This window comes from Stylophora pistillata, chromosome 7 (genome assembly GCF_964205215.1).
Source record: "Stylophora pistillata chromosome 7, jaStyPist1.2, whole genome shotgun sequence".
NCBI lineage: Eukaryota > Metazoa > Cnidaria > Anthozoa > Scleractinia > Pocilloporidae > Stylophora > Stylophora pistillata.
In genome coordinates, this window is record NC_142525.1 from 3,422,280 (window position 1) to 3,440,347 (window position 18,068).

The window sequence follows — 18,068 nt, forward strand, 5'->3', positions numbered from 1 at the left end:
AGGCTAGCAAAGGCTAACTAGGGCCAAGTCCAATAAACTAGTTTAATTTAATTTAATTTAATTTATTAGATTCGCCGACAGACAGGGACACCGCAACAACCTGCGCCAATTACTGCAGGCCCAGTAAACCCACCCATCCCACCCTAGGGGAGAACATCCACCACACAGTAATCTCGCGTGTGGGAAATTAACGTCTCCTACCCCTAACCCTACTCAGATCAAAGTGCATCGTAAAGCATTCTTAATCACTTCATGTTGACGTTTTTCACAAAAGTTACACTAGATCTACGCAACGCTAAGATGGGATTTGTGGATGACTTGAATCAAAATAGGCCTCTCTGGCAAATAATTGAGGGTTCCGTAAGGTGACCAGGCAAGTTGCAGGAGATGCCAAATTGTGGATCCTTTCTGGCATGCATATGCACACAACCCTCACTGTGATTGTTCGGTTCTCCATTTCGCCATAACGAAAATTGGCCTGTCATAGGAGTATCATCAATCCAGTAAAACGCATTTTTTGATCTTCTGTAAAGTGCAATCCATACACCCAAGTCTTTCATTGATTTGCGTATGAATTTGTTCTCATCGGCAGACCTGATTAATAGTAGATCTACCCCGTGGCTCTTGCAAATCCTGCGGGCTTTAATCCATTTCTGCGTTGAAGTATCGAGGACAAGGTAACATGATCGAGAATGGAGAACGCATCCTTTTTGACAAACCTGGTGTTATCAGTGAGTAAATTAAAACACCCAAGCAGTTTGAAATCAACTAGATCAGTACGTAATGAGAAATGTGTGGTTGATTAAATAAAGAATTTTGAACCAAGAAATGTTTGATCCAATCATGAACACATTTAAGGCTTTACTTTGTAACCACTTCCCCCGCAGACCTCAAGATTTGCGGATAAACTAAATGTGAAAAAGGACGAAGAAATATGACAATTGATGTTTGTTAATCTAGAGGTGTCCTTATGATAGAAAACCGTCCACCTTTCCCATTAAATTGCGAAAAACATGCATGCATTTTAAAAATATGATACTACCAATGCATCGTTACAACTGGTTTCAACTTATAACAAGGAGAGGGGGTTTTGTGAGGATACACATGTGATGAGGCGAAAATCCCGATTTTCTTTCGTATTTCGTAGGCTTCTGACACTTATTAATTTAGGCGTATTCTTTTCTCGTTTTCACTCATTTATTTATTCACCAATATTTTCGTGCTTTAAGTAAATACGCCGTCCCCAAAGTGCCATGTTTTATTTTAGGTTCTGTTTAAACCATTTCGGTGTAAGCGTGTTGTGGCAGGAAATGGAGAATGCTAAAAGGAATTTGGCTTGTCTCGTTAAAGAAAGAATTAATGCGAATCATAGTTTTAAAAAGTGGAATACTTTGCAAACGGCTTGACCCTCCTGGTTTGCTATCATGCAGTCAGTAATACTTAGAAATAGATGGCGTTCTTCTACAAAATCATATTCAAGTTGCCCTCTAAGAAGGACGGCAAAGTAACTGGGAAATGAACAAACACGACATATCTGTTGTTGAGGAAATTATGAACTCTATCAACTTAAAATGTGTTATTTTTCCAATAACACATTTTAAGTTGATTCTCGAGTTAATTCAAGTTTTTGTTTGCTTAAGGGCTGAGCTTTAATTTACTCAGATCAATAGAATTCTAAAATCTTTCGGTTCCTTCAGTTTCGTTCTCCTATTTTATTTACACAATTAACGTACACTGCAGTTAACCCATTTATCAAACCCATTTATCCGTTCATCAGTACTCCCCAGCTCAACAAAAAACTGGAGTGTTATCATCTTCAAGCCTCAAACATCTGCCATTTTCTCATGAGAAGCTTACTGGTAGCTGAATGTTTGTCTATTTGTGTGATGTTTGTTTTGCGTGGCGCGCAGAATATAGCTCAATTGGTTAGTACGCCGGATTGTGTTGTGCGGGAGGTCGAGGGTTCGTGCCCCGGCCGGACCAATACTCATGCTCTTAAAAATGACTGAGGAGAATTTTGGACGAATAAACCTAAACCCAGTCTCCTGCATGGTTAGAGGTGGGAGACGTTAATCTCACACGCACGAGACTACTGTGTGGTGGATGTCTTTCCCTAGGGTAGGATGGGTGGTTGTTGGCCCTGAAAAGCCCTTATGGGGAGTGGCCAATTAACCTATGTGTGTGTGTATGTATGTATGTATGTATGTATGTATGTATGTATGTATGTATGTATGTATGTATGTATGTATGGTAGCATTTTCCTGAAAGGTCAAACTATCCTTTTGACGAAACGATTAAGCGGTTTTACCGCGTGACAAAGTTTTATCCTATAGGAGACATCAGCATTTGGCGACAGGTTATGTTAAGTTTTTACTCATATTTCACGTAGGTGGGTGGTTCGGATGCGTCAATCAGATATTTCCTGCCTTCAAGATGAGTGATATGAATTTTGACACAAAGACGAATAATTTCAAGGCCTTTTTTTCTCCTAAAAACGTCAGATTTGTATTTTGGATGTTATGGTTCTCAGGTTTGAAAACATGAAATTCAACTTTCGTGCAGGTGGGGTAAATTTCTGGGGGGTATTAAAACATAATTTGGTTTTTTAAAATGAGTTGATAATGTAGGTTGACAACCGTAGAGATTTTCCAAAGCTGACGTTTCAAGCGCGAGTTTTTCAGCGGACTTTTACTTCGAGAACTCCATCTCACAAAGATCAACAATGGCCCAGTCCATTTACTAGTAAATTACACACCGTATATACATTTTTTTGCCTCGTGTTGACGCTTTCCATAAAAGCTAGAAAGATCTACATAGCATCGAGATGGGGTCTATAGATTCACAAAAAATCTTTCTGGCAAATAACAAAGGGTGCAGCCTGTTGGTTCTCTTGAGAAAAATTACAGATAATGTCCTTCCACTTTCCAGATGGGAGGTGCTTTCCGGCAAACATGTTGGCACATTTCTCCCCATTCTTATTGTTCGGTTCTCCATTTGCCCATAAAGAAAACTGGCCTGCCACAGGAGTATCATCAATCCAGTAGAACTCATTGTCTGGTTTTCTGTAAAGTCCAATCCATACACCCAGGCCTTGTACTGATTTCTGATTCTGAATCAGGTTGAGAATGAAATTGTTCTCATCAGCAGATCTGATTATTGGCAGGTCTCCCCCATGGCTCTGGCAAATCCTTCGGGCCTCGGTCCAATTCTGCGTTGGGGTGTCGAGAATCAGATAACATGATCGAGAATGGAGAACCCATTTTTTCTGACAAACCTATCGTTATCAGTCAGTGGAAAATGAGATGGTTAGCTTAACAATACTTAAGCCTATTAATTGAATATAATTTTTCGAAGTGCATGGAGGTGAAGGGTGGCGAGGTAAATATTTATCATTAAACCGAAAAATAATCGGAAATGAAATTGTTGACGCGCGATTTAGTCTCTTAGAAGTTGGGGGATGAATGGTACCTTCTCATAGGCCTGTCCTATTTGCGCTCGTAAAATGCTGGAACCTTGCCCACCGAAATACTTAAAATCTTAATATTTTTATATAAACGTCAATCAAAAGCTTGCCTTTTCGTTGTTCACAATAATTACCGAGATCGGACAAGAAAAATAGAGTGGAACTTAACTGTAAAGAGTTGCTCAAAATTATGCGAGAGATCTAGGTATTTTCTAAAGTCTAACAATAGGCCTGCGAAACGTTGTAAGGGGAAAGGTAATGAGTTCAAATAGTTGATAAACATTAAAAGAAATTGCATACTTTGAATTCGTTGACTTACTTGAGTTTGATATGTGCTCTTAACCTACAATTTCCTTAAGAACTGCTGAGAAAAGCAATTAGAACATAGCTAGCAGAACCGCGCAATCAAATTCAATCTACGTACGTGTGCTCAAAATCCCTATAGTGCAAGCCGATAGCGTCAGCAAATTGCTTCGCCAGAAATTTTTTTTTTCGCGCGGGCGCCATTGTTAGCGTGGGGAAAAATAATATATTTCGCGATAATAATGGATACAAACAGAGACTCGGCCTACTTGTCCGAAAACAAAGAATGTTTCGACCTTTTCCCTTGGGCTAGAGTTCTTAAGTGAGGCAGAAAAAGAGAAAAACAACGGAAAAGGAGACTCGGCATCAGCACCGTCACGATTCGCTTCAACTAATGTTGTTGTCCGTTTTTCGCGTCGGATTTGATGCACAATTCCACCGGATATGTTCTAAAACAATTGGTTCATGCTCTCAGCTAGAGAAGAAGCTAGAGTTTCTCAAGAAGCTAGAGAAGCTCAAGAAGCGATTCGCTTCAACTAATGTTGTTGTCCGTTTTTCGCGTCGGATTTGATGCACAGTTCCACCGGATATGTTCTAAAACAATTGGTTCATGCTCTCAGCTAGAGAAGAAGCTAGAGCTTCTCAAGAAGCTAGAGTTGCCCTCGGCTATCGCCTCGGGCAACTCTTACGCTTCTTTCGTGCTCTCCAAACTTCCCGCGTGCTCCATAACTCGATAGTGCACGCTAAAGCATGAACCAATTGTTAAATATTAGTCGATCGACGCTGCCAGAGCCCTATGCAATTACTCAAAACGCCAAAAGTTGATCAAAAGTTATCGAGCATGCACGATCGGGGCAGGTCCATTTGCTTATCACTTCCGAATTAGCGTATCAGCGCGCGCAAAAAGCACTTTTCACCTGCGTTCTATATACTAAAAACACTTAGATCAGTACATATTTACAAATGATTGGATCATAAAATTATCATGTGCTATCAATGCATTCAGGGGCTGGTCTTTATCACGGGGGAAGGGGGGAGCATCGAAGGAAATTAAAAGAGTGTCAGAAAGTTCTATAATTCTCTTATGACCCCACTCATTGGCAGTTCATTGACAGTCCATTTTCCATAGTCCCCCCCTCCCTAATAGTTATACTCTGTTGGCGGCAGCTTTTCCCTCCTCTGCCCCCCCTGTAATCCATGTGTCCCCCCCGATCCTCCACCCCATCCCTCAGGCTACAAATAATGACAGGTCTCTTAAAACATGCAAAGTATAAATCTTACTTTTAAAAGCAATGTGAAAGTCGTTACTTCCTGATCAGCGAAGTTACTACTTCTTTCGCTCACAACAGAGATGTCGTGCTTGTTCAGTTCACAAGTTCCTTCCATGATTTTCTTCTTGGAGGACAACAACTTAAAGTTAGTGGAACTACACCAGATGTTTCTCAGACATTCTTGACCGCCCGATAACAAACTGGGTGAGTCAAAACGTTTGAAAACGTATCCTATCAGTCTCTTATTTTTAAAGGTTTCGAAATAGGAAAAATGTGAATTTCTGGAGTAGTCTTCGGCGGAAAGACGTGCTGCAGTTTCTATCAGTATCAACAACACAACTGTTTTCTGCGCGGTCATGACTGTTGGTGAGACGAAGCAATCTATTGAAGGCATATTAAGCTAGGACTACATATCTCGCCTATCTTTCATTTGAACTAATTGTTGGTCTGAATGAAGTTTCCCTAACAGGCTGTCTTCAGGTCTTTTATTCGTTGATGTCAGGTCAGCCTTTCTAAACAATTATTTTGCCAGTGGGAGTTTAGAAGGAAATGAAATAAATGCTTAGTAGAGTTACGTGTTGCTAGACAAACAGACAATTCATGCGAAATCCAATTAAAAAAATTACATTAAAAAATTTTATACCCGACCGCCGTTATAAAGTTCAGAAAAGGTTGAAATAAACAACAACAGGTGAACCCGTTAAAAAAAAAAAAAATTCAGACGTAACCAAGGAAGTAGGGTAATTCATATGATAATATCCGTAATACAATTGTCATAACTTAATTAAAAAACAAACAAATAGACACATTTTGCAAGGAACTTTGATAGATCGTTGAGATTGAGTCTACAGATGGTTCGATTTACAACGAGTAGTTCAATGTGAAAGTGGGTGCTGGCGTCAGAGCTGGAAGGAAATACTGACAATACGATCTCAATAAATAGTATAGCAAGGGTTGGTGTGGCTTTTTAAAAGAGAATTATGGTTTTTTTTCCGACTAGTTTAGTTTTAAAGGGTTTTTTCGAAACAACAACAGGGCCCCCAATTTTTTTTCTTGAATTAAGGAAAGAACGTGTTCTCCGAATGGAAGCATTTTTGCCTATCACGTCACTGCTGCTGTATGCACTGAGAAAAAAAGGATCTCCATGAAGTATGATATCGGCAAAAATTGCTCACATAATAGGGCAGCCATTAGGGTAATCCATATGATAATATCCGTAATACAATTGTCATAACTTAATTAAAAAACAAACAAATAGACACATTTTGCAAGGAACTTTGATAGATCGTTGAGATTGAGTCTACAGATGGTTCGATTTACAACGAGTAGTTCAATGTGAAAGTGGGTGCTGGCGTCAGAGCTGGAAGGAAATACTGATAATACGATTTGAAGTAAACAGAATAATAAGGGTTGGTGTGGCTTTTTAAAAGAGAACTACGATTAATTCCGACTTGTTTAGTTTTAAAGCCTTTTGCGAAACAACAACAGGCTCCCGCAAAACTTTTTTCTTGAGTTAAGGAAAGAACGTTTATTCCAAATGGAAGCATTGATTTTTTTGTCCATCACGTCACTGCTGCTGAATGCACTAAGAAAAAAAGGATCTCCATGAAGTATGATATCGGCAAAAATTTCTTATAGAATAGGGCAGCCAAACACATAAACGTCTTTTGTCTTCCTTTAAGGGAAAGGCAATGAGTTCAAAATGTTGATAAACATTAAAAGAAATGGTATACTTTGAAGTCGTTGACTTTCATGAGTTTGATATGTGCTCTTAACCTACAATTTGCTTAAGAACTGCTGAGAAAAGCAAATATTACTCCATGGACGCTGCCAGAGCCATATGCAATTACTCAAAACGTCAAAAGTTGATCAAAAGTTATCGAGCACGATCGGGGCAGGCCCATTTGCTTATCACTTCCGAATTAGCTTATCAGCGCGCGCAAAAAGCACTTTTCACCTGCGTTCTATATACTAAAAACACTTAGATCAGTACATATTTACAAATGATTGGATCATAAAATTATGTGCTATCAATGCATTCAGGTACTGGTCTTTATCACGGGGGAAGGGGGGCAGCATCGAAGGAAATTAAAAGAGTGTCAGAAAGTTGTATAATTCTCTTATAACCCCACTCACTGGCAGTTCATTGGCAGTCAATTTTCCATAGTCCCCTTCCTCTTAATGCTCTGTTGGCGGCAACTTTTCCCTCCTCCGCCCCCCCCTGTAATCCTTCCCCCCCAGTCCTCCACCCCATCCCTCAGGCTACAAATAGTGACTGGTCTCTTAGAACATGCGCAGTATAAATCTTACCTTTACAATCAATGTGAAAGTCGCTTCTTTCTGATCAGCAAAGTTACTTCTTTCGTTCACAACAGAAATGTCGTGCTTGTTCAGTTCACAAGTTCCTTCGATGCCTTTCTCCTTGGAGGACAACTTGAAGTTGGTGGAACTGCACCAGGTGTTCCTCAGACACTCTTGACCGCACGATAACAAACTGGGTGAGTGAAACCGTTTGAAAACGTATCCTGTCAGTCTCTTATTCTTAAAGGTTTTGAAATATGAAAAATGAGAATTTCTGGAGTAGCCATTGGCGAAAAGACGTGCTGTAGTTCCCATCAGTATCAACAACACAGCTGTTTTCTGCGCAGCCATGACTGTTGGTTAGACGAAGCAATCTATTGAAGGCATATTATGCTAGGATGCCTGTCTTTCATTTCAACTAATTGTTGGGCCGGAATGAAGTTTCCCTGACAGGCTGTCTTCAGCTCTTTGTTCGTTGATGCCAGGTCAACCTTTTTAGTCAAATATCTTGCCAGGGGAAATTTAGCAGGAAATGAAATGAATGCTTAGAAGAGTTTCGCGTAGCTAGACAAACAGTTAATTCATGCGAAATCGAAGTAAAAAAATTAAATTATATATATTTTACTCCAGACCACACGTTATAAAGTTTAGAAAAGGTTAAAATAAACAACAACAGGTGAACTCGTTAAAAAAAAATTTCAGAGGCAACCAAGGAAGTAGGGTAATCCGTATGATAATGTCTGTAATACAATTGTCAAAACTTAATTAAAAAACAAAAAACAGACACATTTTGGAAGGAACTTTGATAGATCATTGAGATTAAGTCTACAGATGGTGCGATTTACAACGAGTAGTTCAATGTGAAAGTGGGTGCTGGCCTCAGAGCTGGAAGGAAATACTGATAATACGATTTGAAATAAACAGAATAATAAGGGTTGGTGTGGCTTCTTAAAAGAGAATTACGATTTATTCCGACTAGTTTAGTTTCAAAGGGCTTTTGCGAAACAACAACAGGCTCCCGCAAAACTTTTTTCTTGAGTTAAGGAAAGAACGTTTATTCCGAATAGAAGCATTGATTTTTTTCTCCATCACGTCACTGCTGCTGAATGCACTAAGAAAAAAATGATCTCCATGAAGTATGATATCGGCAAAAATTTCTTACATAATAGGGCAGCCAAACACATAATAATCTCTTGTCTTCCTTTAGAGTCATCACTAAACCGTCCATGACCTTGATGAGTACTTCCACAAGCTATTAAAGACATCGATATTAAAAGCTCACCTCGTTTATCGTGTCCTTGATTTCTAGCAGAGCGGGACGGCTGTACACAGCTATTGCTCGAAATCGAACGATATATCCACGTGCATTTTGCGTGATGTCATCACAAGCATTCCGGATATAAAAAACGCAATCGACTGCGCATGTCTCCAATCTTACACCCGACAAATTTCGGGTTTTTCTCGCGTGAAGAAAAGGCTGCTGCCTCGCTAGGGCTCGCCAGCAATATGCCTATCTGGCTGTTACTGTGACAAAATATTATTAATGATTGACAATGATCGCAAACAATTTAAACCACACTTTTAATCGTTTCATATATAAGGCTCATTAGGTCTCAGCTCAGTTCAGTTCTTACACGTGTTTGCTACTAGTTTTGAAGAGTTACACAGAATGATCAATGACGTTAGCAGGAACCCGGCGACAGAAGTAAACCTCAGTTAGTTTAGTTTGTATTGTCGGTTCATTATCCACTTTTTAAAATCGGTGTTGTAAATACCCGAATGTTTCATAATTATATCGCATAATTGTATGTTTCAGATCGAATAATTCCTTCAAATAAACTTCTTGAATATACGATCAATGGTTTGCCGGCGTTATTGTCTCAATTATCCAACAGTCCACCGGCCAAAGAACCAATGGTGCCCACCCTTGGTGGACACGAGGAGACTTTTTGGAACAACGCTATCGGAGTTGGTATACTTGTTGTCTTTAGATCACATTAATGTATAATTTAATTTACCTCTAGTTATGTTTCATTTTACCCTCTGAAATAATTTCATACTGCACGTGGACTGATCAGAAAGGATTCGCCGATTTAGAGTTTATTTCGAGTCTTATCACAGTCTTTTATAACCTTGATCCTGATGACTAGATGTTAGTTGGCGTACGAAGTTACCGAAGTTGCATAATTTTTCTTTGCCTTACGGGAGGGGGGGGGGGGGGGTGGCGACAACGGCCATTTAGGCGTATTTCGAGCTTTTCGATTTTTCGGAGAAGTAAAAAGGACGACGGAACTTTTTGATATAGTTATGTATAAAGGTTTATTAAAAGGGTCCTTTAGAAAAAATAAAATGAAGTACGAAATTTTGCAACTGTCGGTGGGTACTTGACATTTACGGTCTGTGACTCTTAAGGCCTTGATATCCATTATTTCCCAAACAGAGTATTCTATAGCATTACTTCTTTATATTCTGAGTTCCACAAGGTCTACCTCGATCGCAAAAGAACGAAAACTCCGACTTGGTAATTTTGAAGGTCGGCCGCGAAGACACCATGTTTTCAGATTTGATCATGTGTGTGAACGCACGGAATGATGCCCCTCTAGTACTCCCTAAGGCTTTTAAAAACATGTGCACAAACGACGGATTCTGATAGGTTTGTTCATCTCCGGACAATACAGGAAGTTTGGAGACAAAACTCCGCTTAGTATGGGAGGTAGGGGGGAAAAGCTTTCTCGTGCGAGCCAATTGCGTGGTTCGGGCGGCTACGAGCGGTTCAGGTGTCAATGTGCTAACATAATATATTCACACGATTAATTGCTTCTGGTTACAATTGGTTCATTCCATTTATAAATAATAATATCTGCTCCCTTATATAAGAAACTAGCCTTTGATTAAAATTAGCCATTGTAAAGTCAATCAACTATAACTAATCCCGTAGAGACACGTGCGCACACAGACTGCTTATTTTTTAACTTCGCGGTAACAATTAAAAGTTACAGCGGTGTTTGGAAATCTATATACTGAATCATAAATAATACAAAACAGACCTACGAGTTAAACTTTACATTTGGAATTTGCATCATCATGATCAAAGGAAGGACAACTCTTCTTCATAAAGGCCAACTAGGGCCAAGTCCACTTACTAGCTACTCAGATCCGCCTAACCGCGTAACCGCCTCCTAACCCCCTCCCGGTTAGCTCAATGGATAGAACGCTGGACTGTTGTGCGGGAGGTCGAGGGTTCGAGCCCCGGCCGGACCAACACTCAGGGTCTTAAAATAATTGAGAAGAATTTCCTGCCTTTCTATAACATCAAGAAATGGTTAGATATTCTAGTCTTCTCGGATAGGGACGAATAAATGGAGGTCCCGTCTCTTGCAGGGTTGGGGTAGAAGACGTTAATTTTCCACAGACGAAATTACTGTGTGATGGATGTCCTCCCCTGGGGTGGGATGGGTGGGTTTATTGGTTCCACAGTCTTTGGCGAAAGCTGTTGCGGTGTCCCGGCCGGTTGGCAAAGCGATTAAAAAAAAATTAAATTAAATTAAACTAAATAGATCAAAGTGCATCTTAAATCGTTCTTAATTACTTCATATTGGCGCTTTTCACAAAAGTTGCAACAGATCCACGCAACGCTAAGATGGGGTCTGTGGATGAGTTGAATCAAAATAGGCCCCTCTGGCAAATAATTGACGGTGCCTTAACGCGACTAGGAAGGTTGCAGGGGACGTCATTCCACTTTCCAAATTTTGGGTCCTTTCCAGCATACATATATGCACAATTCTCATTCTTTTTTTTATGATTGTTCGGTTCTCCAGCTGCCCATGAAGAAAATTGGCTTGTCACAGGAGTATCGTCAATCCAGTAAAACTTACTGTCCGATTTTCTGTAAAGTCCAATCCATACACGCGAGTCTTGCACTGATTTGCTTATGAATTTGTTCTCATCTGCAGATCTGATTACTGATAGATCTCCCCCGTGGCTCTTGCAGATCCTGCGGGCTTCAGTCCAACTCTGCGTTGGGGTGTCGAGGACAAGGTAACATGATCGAAAATGGAGAACCCATCCTTTTTCACAAACCTGTTGTTATCAGCGAGTAAGAGTTAAAACACCCAAGCAGATTGAAATCAACTAGATTAGTACATATTGAGAAATGTGTAGATGATTGAAAAACGAATTTTTAGCCAAGAGGCGTTTGATTAAATCATGAACATCTTTAAGACTCTATTTTGTCAGCCTTCCCACAGATACCTCAAGATTCGCGACTGAACTAAATGTGAAAATGGACGAGGAATTATGACAACTGATGTTTGTTAATCTAGAGGTTTCCTTATGATAGAAAATCGTCCACCCTTCCCATTAAATTGCGAACAAAATGCGTGTATTTTAAAAATATGATATGATGATGTACCATCAGTGCATCATTATAGCTGGTTTCAACTTATAACAAGGAGGGGGGGGATTTTGGGAGTATACACATGGGTTAAGGCGAATTGGTAATTTCTCGATTTTCTTTCACATTTCGTATTTTTCTGAGACTTATTAATTTACGCGCATTCTTTTCTCGTTTTCACTTATTCATTTATTCACCATTATTTTCGCGTTTCAGGTAAATACGCTGTCCCCAAAGTGCCATATTCAGTTTATTTTGGGTTCTCTTCAAACCCTTTTCCGTGTAAGGGTATTGTTTTTCCTAGATTTCCTCAGTATTTGGTAAGTTTCTGTCTCGTTGTACCTTTCTACTTATTTTCCTGTCTTATTCAGTCGTCACCAACGAAGTTCAAAGAACCAGGGGACTGTAGTTTAAACTGACTGTCAATAACTGTCTGTTATTGAAGAGGATGGTGGAGTGGGGGGGGGGGGGAGTCTAAAGAATATTACAGAGCTTAAGGGGATAATTTTTCGTGACACAAAAGACCTCTAGCCCCTTTCCCCTCGAGGGTAAATGGTGAGCGCTCCATAAGATGATCAGAGAACATATACTGTTGATTCTGACCTTATGTAACAGCGAGAAAGTCGTTCCTTCGTCGTCAAAGAAATTGTTGTTTTCGTTAACAATGGACAGGTCGTGCTTGTTCAGCTCACAAGTGCCTTCTTCTTTCTTCTTGGAGGAAAACTTGAAGTTGGTGGAGGTGCACCAGGTGTTTCTCAGACATTGCTGACCGCACGATAACAAACTTGGTGAATCAAAGCGTTTAGCAAGATATCCTTTCCGCCTCTTATTTTCTAAGGTTTGAAAAAAAGAAAAACGAGAAATTTTGGGGTTTTCTTCGGCGGAAAAACGTAATGTAGTTACCAACAGAAATAACCACACAATTGTCTTCTGCGAAGCCATACCTGCCTTTAGTTAAAGTAACTGTCAAGCTGTAGTGAATATGATTCAGTTAATAAAGGATCGTTGACAGGGCTCGTCCCATCTTTCACTTAGAGGTAATGGTTGGGGTTCAAATTGAAATAACAAAAATGTTTTCCGGGTCGACCTTTTTATACAAACATTTTGTCATAGTGGAAAACTGGCAGTAAATGGAGAATGCTAAAAGGAATTTGACTTGTCTCGTTAAAGAAAGAATTAATGCGAATCATAGTTTTAAAAAGTGGAATACTTTGCAAACGGCTTGACTCTCCTGGTTTGCTATCATGCAGTCAGTAATACTTAGAAATAGATGGCGTTCTTCTACAAAATCATATTCAAGTTGCCCTCTAAGAAGGTCGGCAAAGTAACTCGAAAATGAACAAACACGACATATCTGATGTTAAGGAAATTATGAACTCTACCAACTTAAAGTGTGTTATTTTTCCAATAACACATTTTAAGTTGATCCTCGAGTTAATTCAGGTTTTTGTTTGCTTAAGGGCTGAGCTTTAATTTACGCAGATCAATAGAATTCTAAAATCTTTGGGTTCCTCAAATTTCGTTCTCCTATTTTATTTACACAATTAACGTACACTGCAGTTAACCCATTTATCAAACCCATTTATCCGTTCATCAGTACTCTCCAGCTCAACAAAAATTTGGAGTGTTAACATTTTTTAGCCTCAAACATCTGCCATTTTCTCATAAGAAGCCTACTGGTAGCTGAATGTTTGTCTATTTGTGTGATGTTTGTTTTGCGTGGCGCGCAGAATATAGCTTAATTGATTAGTGCGCCGGATTGTGTTGTGCGGGAGGTCGAGGGTTCGTGCCCCGGCCGGACCAATACTCATGGTCTTAAAAATAACTGAGGAGAGTTTGGCACCTTGCGGTGACAAGAAATGGATATTTTAGTCTCCTCGGATAAGGAGGAATAAACCTAGGCCCCATCTCCTGCAGGGTAAGGGGTAGGAGACGTTAATTTCACACGAACGAGACCACTGTGGGTGGGTGTTAGCCCTGAAAAGCCCCTATGGGGAGTGGCCAATTAACGTAAAGTATGTATGTATATGTGTATGTATGTGTGTATGTATGTGTGTATGTGTGTGTGTATGTATGAGTATGTATGTGAGTATTTATGGTAGTATTTTCCTGAAAGGTCAAACTATCCTTTTGACGAAACGATTGAGCGGTTTTACCGTGTGACAAAGTTTTATCCTGTAGGAGACATCAGCAGTTGGCGACAGGTTTTCACTCATATTCCACTTAGGCGGGTGGTTCGTGATGCCTCAATCAGATATTTCCTGCCTTCAAGATGAGTGGTATGAATTTTGACACAAAGGCGAATAATTTCAAGGCCTTTTTACTCGTAAAAACGTCAGATTTGTGTTTTGGATGTTATGGTTCTCAGGTTTGAAAACAGGAAATACAACTTTCGTGCAGGTGGGGTAAATTTCTGGGGGGTATTAAAACTTAATTTAGCTTTTTCAAATGAGTTGATAATGTAGATTGACTACCGTAGAGATTTTCCGAAGGTGACGCTTCAAGCGTGAGTTTTTCAGCGGACTTCTACTTCGAGAGCTCCATCTCAGTCCATTTACTAGTAAATAAAACACACCGTATATAAATTTTTTTTGCCTCGTCACTCTTTCCACAAAAGCTAGAAATGATCTACATAGCATCGAGATGGGGTCTATAGACTCACAAAAAACCTTTCTGGCAAGGAACAAAGAGTGCATTCTGTTGGTTCTCAAATACTTAAGCCATCATATTCATAATTGAATATGATTTTTTGAAGTGCAGGGAGGTGAAGGGTGGCGAGGTAAATATTTATCATTAAAACGAAAAATAATCGGAAATGAAATTGTTGACGCGCGATTTAGTCTCTTAGAGGTTCGGCGATGAATGGCCTGTCTCAATTGCGCTCGTAACATGCTGGAACCTTGCCCACCGAAATGCTCAAAATCTTAGTATTTTTACATAAACGTCAATCAGAAGCTTGATTTTTCGTTTTTCACAATAACTGCCGAGATCGGACAAGAAAAATAGAGTGAAACTTAGCTGTAAAGAGTTGCTAAAAATTATGAGAGAGAACTAAGTATTTTCTAAAGTCGAACAATAGGCCTGCGAAACGTTGTCAAAGGAAAGGTAATGAGTTCAAATGGTTGATAAACATTGAAAGAAATTGCATACTTTGAAGTCGTTGACTTTCATGAGTTTGATATGTGCTCTTAAACTACAATTTGCTTAAGAACTGCTGAGAAAAGCAAATATTACACGATGGACGCTGCCAGAGCCATATGCAATTACTCCAAACGCCAAAAGTTTATCAAAAGTTATCGAGCACGATCGGGGTAGACCCATTTGCTTATCACTTCCGAATTAGCGTATCAGTGCGCGCAAAAAGCACTTTTCACCTGCGTTGTATATACTAAAAACACTTAGATCAGTACATATTTACAAATGATTGGATCATAAAGTTATCATGTGCTATCAATGCATTTAGGGGCTGGTCTTTATCACGGGGGAAGGGGGCAGCATTGAGGGAAATTAAAAGAGGTTCAGAAGGTTCTCTAATTCTCTTATGACCCCACTCACTGGCACTTCATTGGCAGTCAATTTTCCATAGTCTACTTCCTCTTAATGCTCTGTTGGCGACAACTTTTCCCTCCTCCGTCCCCCCTGTAATCCTTCCCCCCCCCCCTAATCCTCCATCCCTGCCCTCAGGCTACAAATAATGACAGGTCTCTTAGAAAATGCGCAGTATAAATCTTACCATTAAAATCAATGTGAAAGTCGCTTCTTTTGTTCACAACAGAAATGTCGTGCTTGTTCAGTTCACAAGTTCCTTCAATGCCTTTCTCCTTGGAGGACAACTTGAAGTTGGGGGAACTACAACAGATGTTTCTTAGACATTCTTGACCGCTCGATAACAAACTGGGTGAGTCAAACCGTTTGAAAACGTATCCTGCCAGTCTCTTATTCTTAAAGGTTTTGAAATATGAAAAATGTGAATTTCTGGAGTAGCCATTGGCAAAAAGACGTGCTGTAGTTCCCATCAGTATCAACAACACAGCTGTTTTCTGCGCAGCCATGACTGTTGGTTAGACGAAGCAATCTATTGAAGGCATATTATGCTTGGATTATATCCCGCCTATCTTTCATTTGAAATAATTCCTGGATCTGAATGAAGTTTCCCTGGCAGGCTGTCTTCAGGTCTTTGTTGGTTGATGTCAGGTCAGCCTTTCTAAACAAATATCTTGCCAGTGTAAATTTAGCAGGAAATGAAATAAATGCCTAGAAGAGTTTCGCGTAGCTAGACAAACAGATAATTCATGCGAAATCGGAGTAAAAAATTTAAATTAAATGTATTTTACACGAGACCACACGGTATAAAGTTTAGAAAAGGTTGAAATAAACAACAACAGGTGTTTATTGCATGGAAGTAGGGTAATCCGTATTATAATGTCTGTAATACAATTGTCATGACTTAATTAAAAAGCAAACAAACAGACACATTTTGGAAGGAACTTTGATAGATCGTTGAGATGGAGTCTAGATCGTTCGATTTACAACTAGTAGTTCAATTTGAAAGTGGGTGCTGGCGTCAGAGCTGGAAGGAAATACTGATCTTACGATTTGAAATAAACAGAATAATAAGGGTTGGTGTGGCTTTTTAAAAGAGAATTACGATTTTTTCCGACTAGTTTAGTTTTAAAGGGCTTTTGCGAAACAACAACAGGCTCCCGCAAAACGTTTTTCTTGAGTTAAGGAAAGAACGTTTATTCCAAATGGAAGCATTGATTTTTTTTGTCCATCACGTCACTGCTGCTGAATGCACTAAGAAAAATAAGGATCTCCATGATGTATGATATCGGCAAAAATTTCTTACATAATAGGGCAGCCAAACACATAAACGTCTTTTGTCTTCCTTTAAGGGAAAGGTAATGAGTTCAAAATGTTGATAAACATTAAAAAAAAATTGTATACTTTGAAGTCGTTGACTTTCATCAGTTTGATATGTGCTCTTAAACTACAATTTGCTTAAGAACTGCTGAGAAAAGCAAATATTACTCGATGGACGCTGCCAGAGCCATATGCAATTACTCAAAACGTCAAAAGTTGATCAAAAGTTATTGAGCACGATCGGGGCAGGCCCACTTGCTTATCACTTCCGAATTAGCGTATCAGCGCGCGCAAAAAGCACTTTTCACCTACGTTGTATATACTAAAAACACTTAGATCAGTACATATTTACATATGACTGGATCATAACAATGCATTCAGGGGCTGGTCTTTATCACGGGGGAAGAGGAGGAGCATCGAAGGAAATTAAAAGAGTGTCAGAAGGTTCTATAATTCTCTTATGACCCCACTCACTGGCAGTTCATTGGCAGTCAATTTTCCATAGTCCCCTTCCTCTTAATGCTCTGTTGGCGGCAACTTTTCCCTTCTCCTTCCCCCCTGTAATCCTTCCCCCCTGTAATCCTTCCCCCCCCCCCAATCCTCCACCCCATCCCTCAGGCTACAAATAATGACTGGTCTCTTAGAACATGCGCAGTATAAATCTTACCTTTAAAATCAATGTGAAAGTCGCATCTTCCTGATCAGCAAAGTTACTTCTTTCATTCACAACAGAAATGTCGTGCTTGTTCAGTTCACAAGTTCCTTCAATGCCTTTCTCCTTAGAGGACAACTTGAAGTTGGTGGAACTACACCAGGTGTTTCTCAGACATTCTTGACCGCACGATAACAAACTGGGTGAGTCAAACCGTTTGAAAACGTATCCTGCCAGTCTCTTATTCTTAAAGGTTTTGAAATATGAAAAATGTGAATTTCTGGAGTAGCCATTGGCAAAAAGACGTGCTGTAGTTCCCATCAGTATCAACAACACAGCTGTTTTCTGCGCAGCCATGACTATTGGTAAGACGAAGCAATCAATTGAAGGCATATTATGCTTGGATGCCTGTCTTTCAATTGAACTAATTGTTGGGCCGGAATGAAGTTTCCCTGATAGGCTGTCTTCAGGTCTTTGTTCGTTGATGTCAGGTCAGCCTTTCTAAACAAATATCTTGCCAGGGGAAATTTAGCAGGAAATGAAATGAATGCTTAGAAGAGTTTCGCGTAGCTTGACAAACAGATAATTCATGCGAAATCGAAGTAAAAAATTTAAATTAAATGTATTTTACACCAGACCACACGTTATAAAGTTTAGAAAAGGTTGAAATAAACGACAACAGGTGAACCCGTTAAAAAAAAATTTCAGACGTAACCAAGGAAGTAGGGTAATCCGTATGATAATGTCTGTAATACAATTGACATAACTTAATTAAAAAGCAAACAAACAGACACATTTTGGAAGGAACTTTGATTGATCGTT

General features: G+C 39.6%; 2 protein-coding genes across 4 annotated transcripts; both read right to left on the reverse strand.

Moving 5' to 3' along the window:
* Nucleotides 1-1,717: 1,717 nt before the first annotated feature.
* On the reverse strand, nt 1,718-7,784 carry LOC148726204 (C-type lectin domain family 4 member D-like). 2 transcript variants are annotated; one of them, XM_088729176.1, is made up of 2 exons: nt 5,048-6,988; nt 1,718-3,274 (listed from the first exon to the last, which is right to left on the reverse strand). In XM_088729176.1, the coding sequence occupies exons 1-2, from the start codon at nt 5,429-5,431 to the stop codon at nt 2,840-2,842; spliced, it is 819 nt and encodes a 272-aa protein (XP_088585302.1). In that variant the 5' UTR covers nt 5,432-6,988; the 3' UTR covers nt 1,718-2,839. The 2 variants fall into 2 exon arrangements, with proteins under 2 accessions (XP_088585302.1, XP_088585303.1); XM_088729177.1 differs by lacking the exon at nt 5,048-6,988 and adding an exon at nt 7,348-7,784 and having other exon boundaries at nt 1,749-3,274.
* Nucleotides 7,785-10,118: 2,334 nt separating this feature from the next.
* LOC148726205 (C-type lectin domain family 4 member E-like) lies at nt 10,119-17,613 on the reverse strand. Of its 2 annotated transcripts, none has more exons than XM_088729174.1 (2): nt 17,262-17,613; nt 10,119-11,418 (listed from the first exon to the last, which is right to left on the reverse strand). In XM_088729174.1, the coding sequence occupies exons 1-2, from the start codon at nt 17,601-17,603 to the stop codon at nt 11,002-11,004; spliced, it is 759 nt and encodes a 252-aa protein (XP_088585300.1). In that variant the 5' UTR covers nt 17,604-17,613; the 3' UTR covers nt 10,119-11,001. The 2 variants fall into 2 exon arrangements, with proteins under 2 accessions (XP_088585300.1, XP_088585301.1); XM_088729175.1 differs by lacking the exon at nt 17,262-17,613 and adding an exon at nt 12,335-12,682.
* Nucleotides 17,614-18,068: the final 455 nt, after the last annotated feature.

What these genes read in the sequence shown, in the direction of transcription:
- LOC148726205 (XM_088729174.1), bottom strand. Translation starts at nt 17,603, where the DNA reads ATGGCTGCGCAGAAAACAGCTGTGTTGTTGATACTGATGGGAACTACA. An exon ending in CTTTCACATTGATTTTAAAG is followed by an intron (nt 11,419 to 17,261) that starts GTAAGATTTATA and finishes TGATAACAACAG; the next exon opens with GTTTGTGAAAAAGGATGGGT.
- LOC148726204 (XM_088729176.1), bottom strand. Translation starts at nt 5,431, where the DNA reads ATGCCTTCAATAGATTGCTTCGTCTCACCAACAGTCATGACCGCGCAG. An exon ending in CTTTCACATTGCTTTTAAAA is followed by an intron (nt 3,275 to 5,047) that starts GTAAGATTTATA and finishes TGATAACGATAG; the next exon opens with GTTTGTCAGAAAAAATGGGT.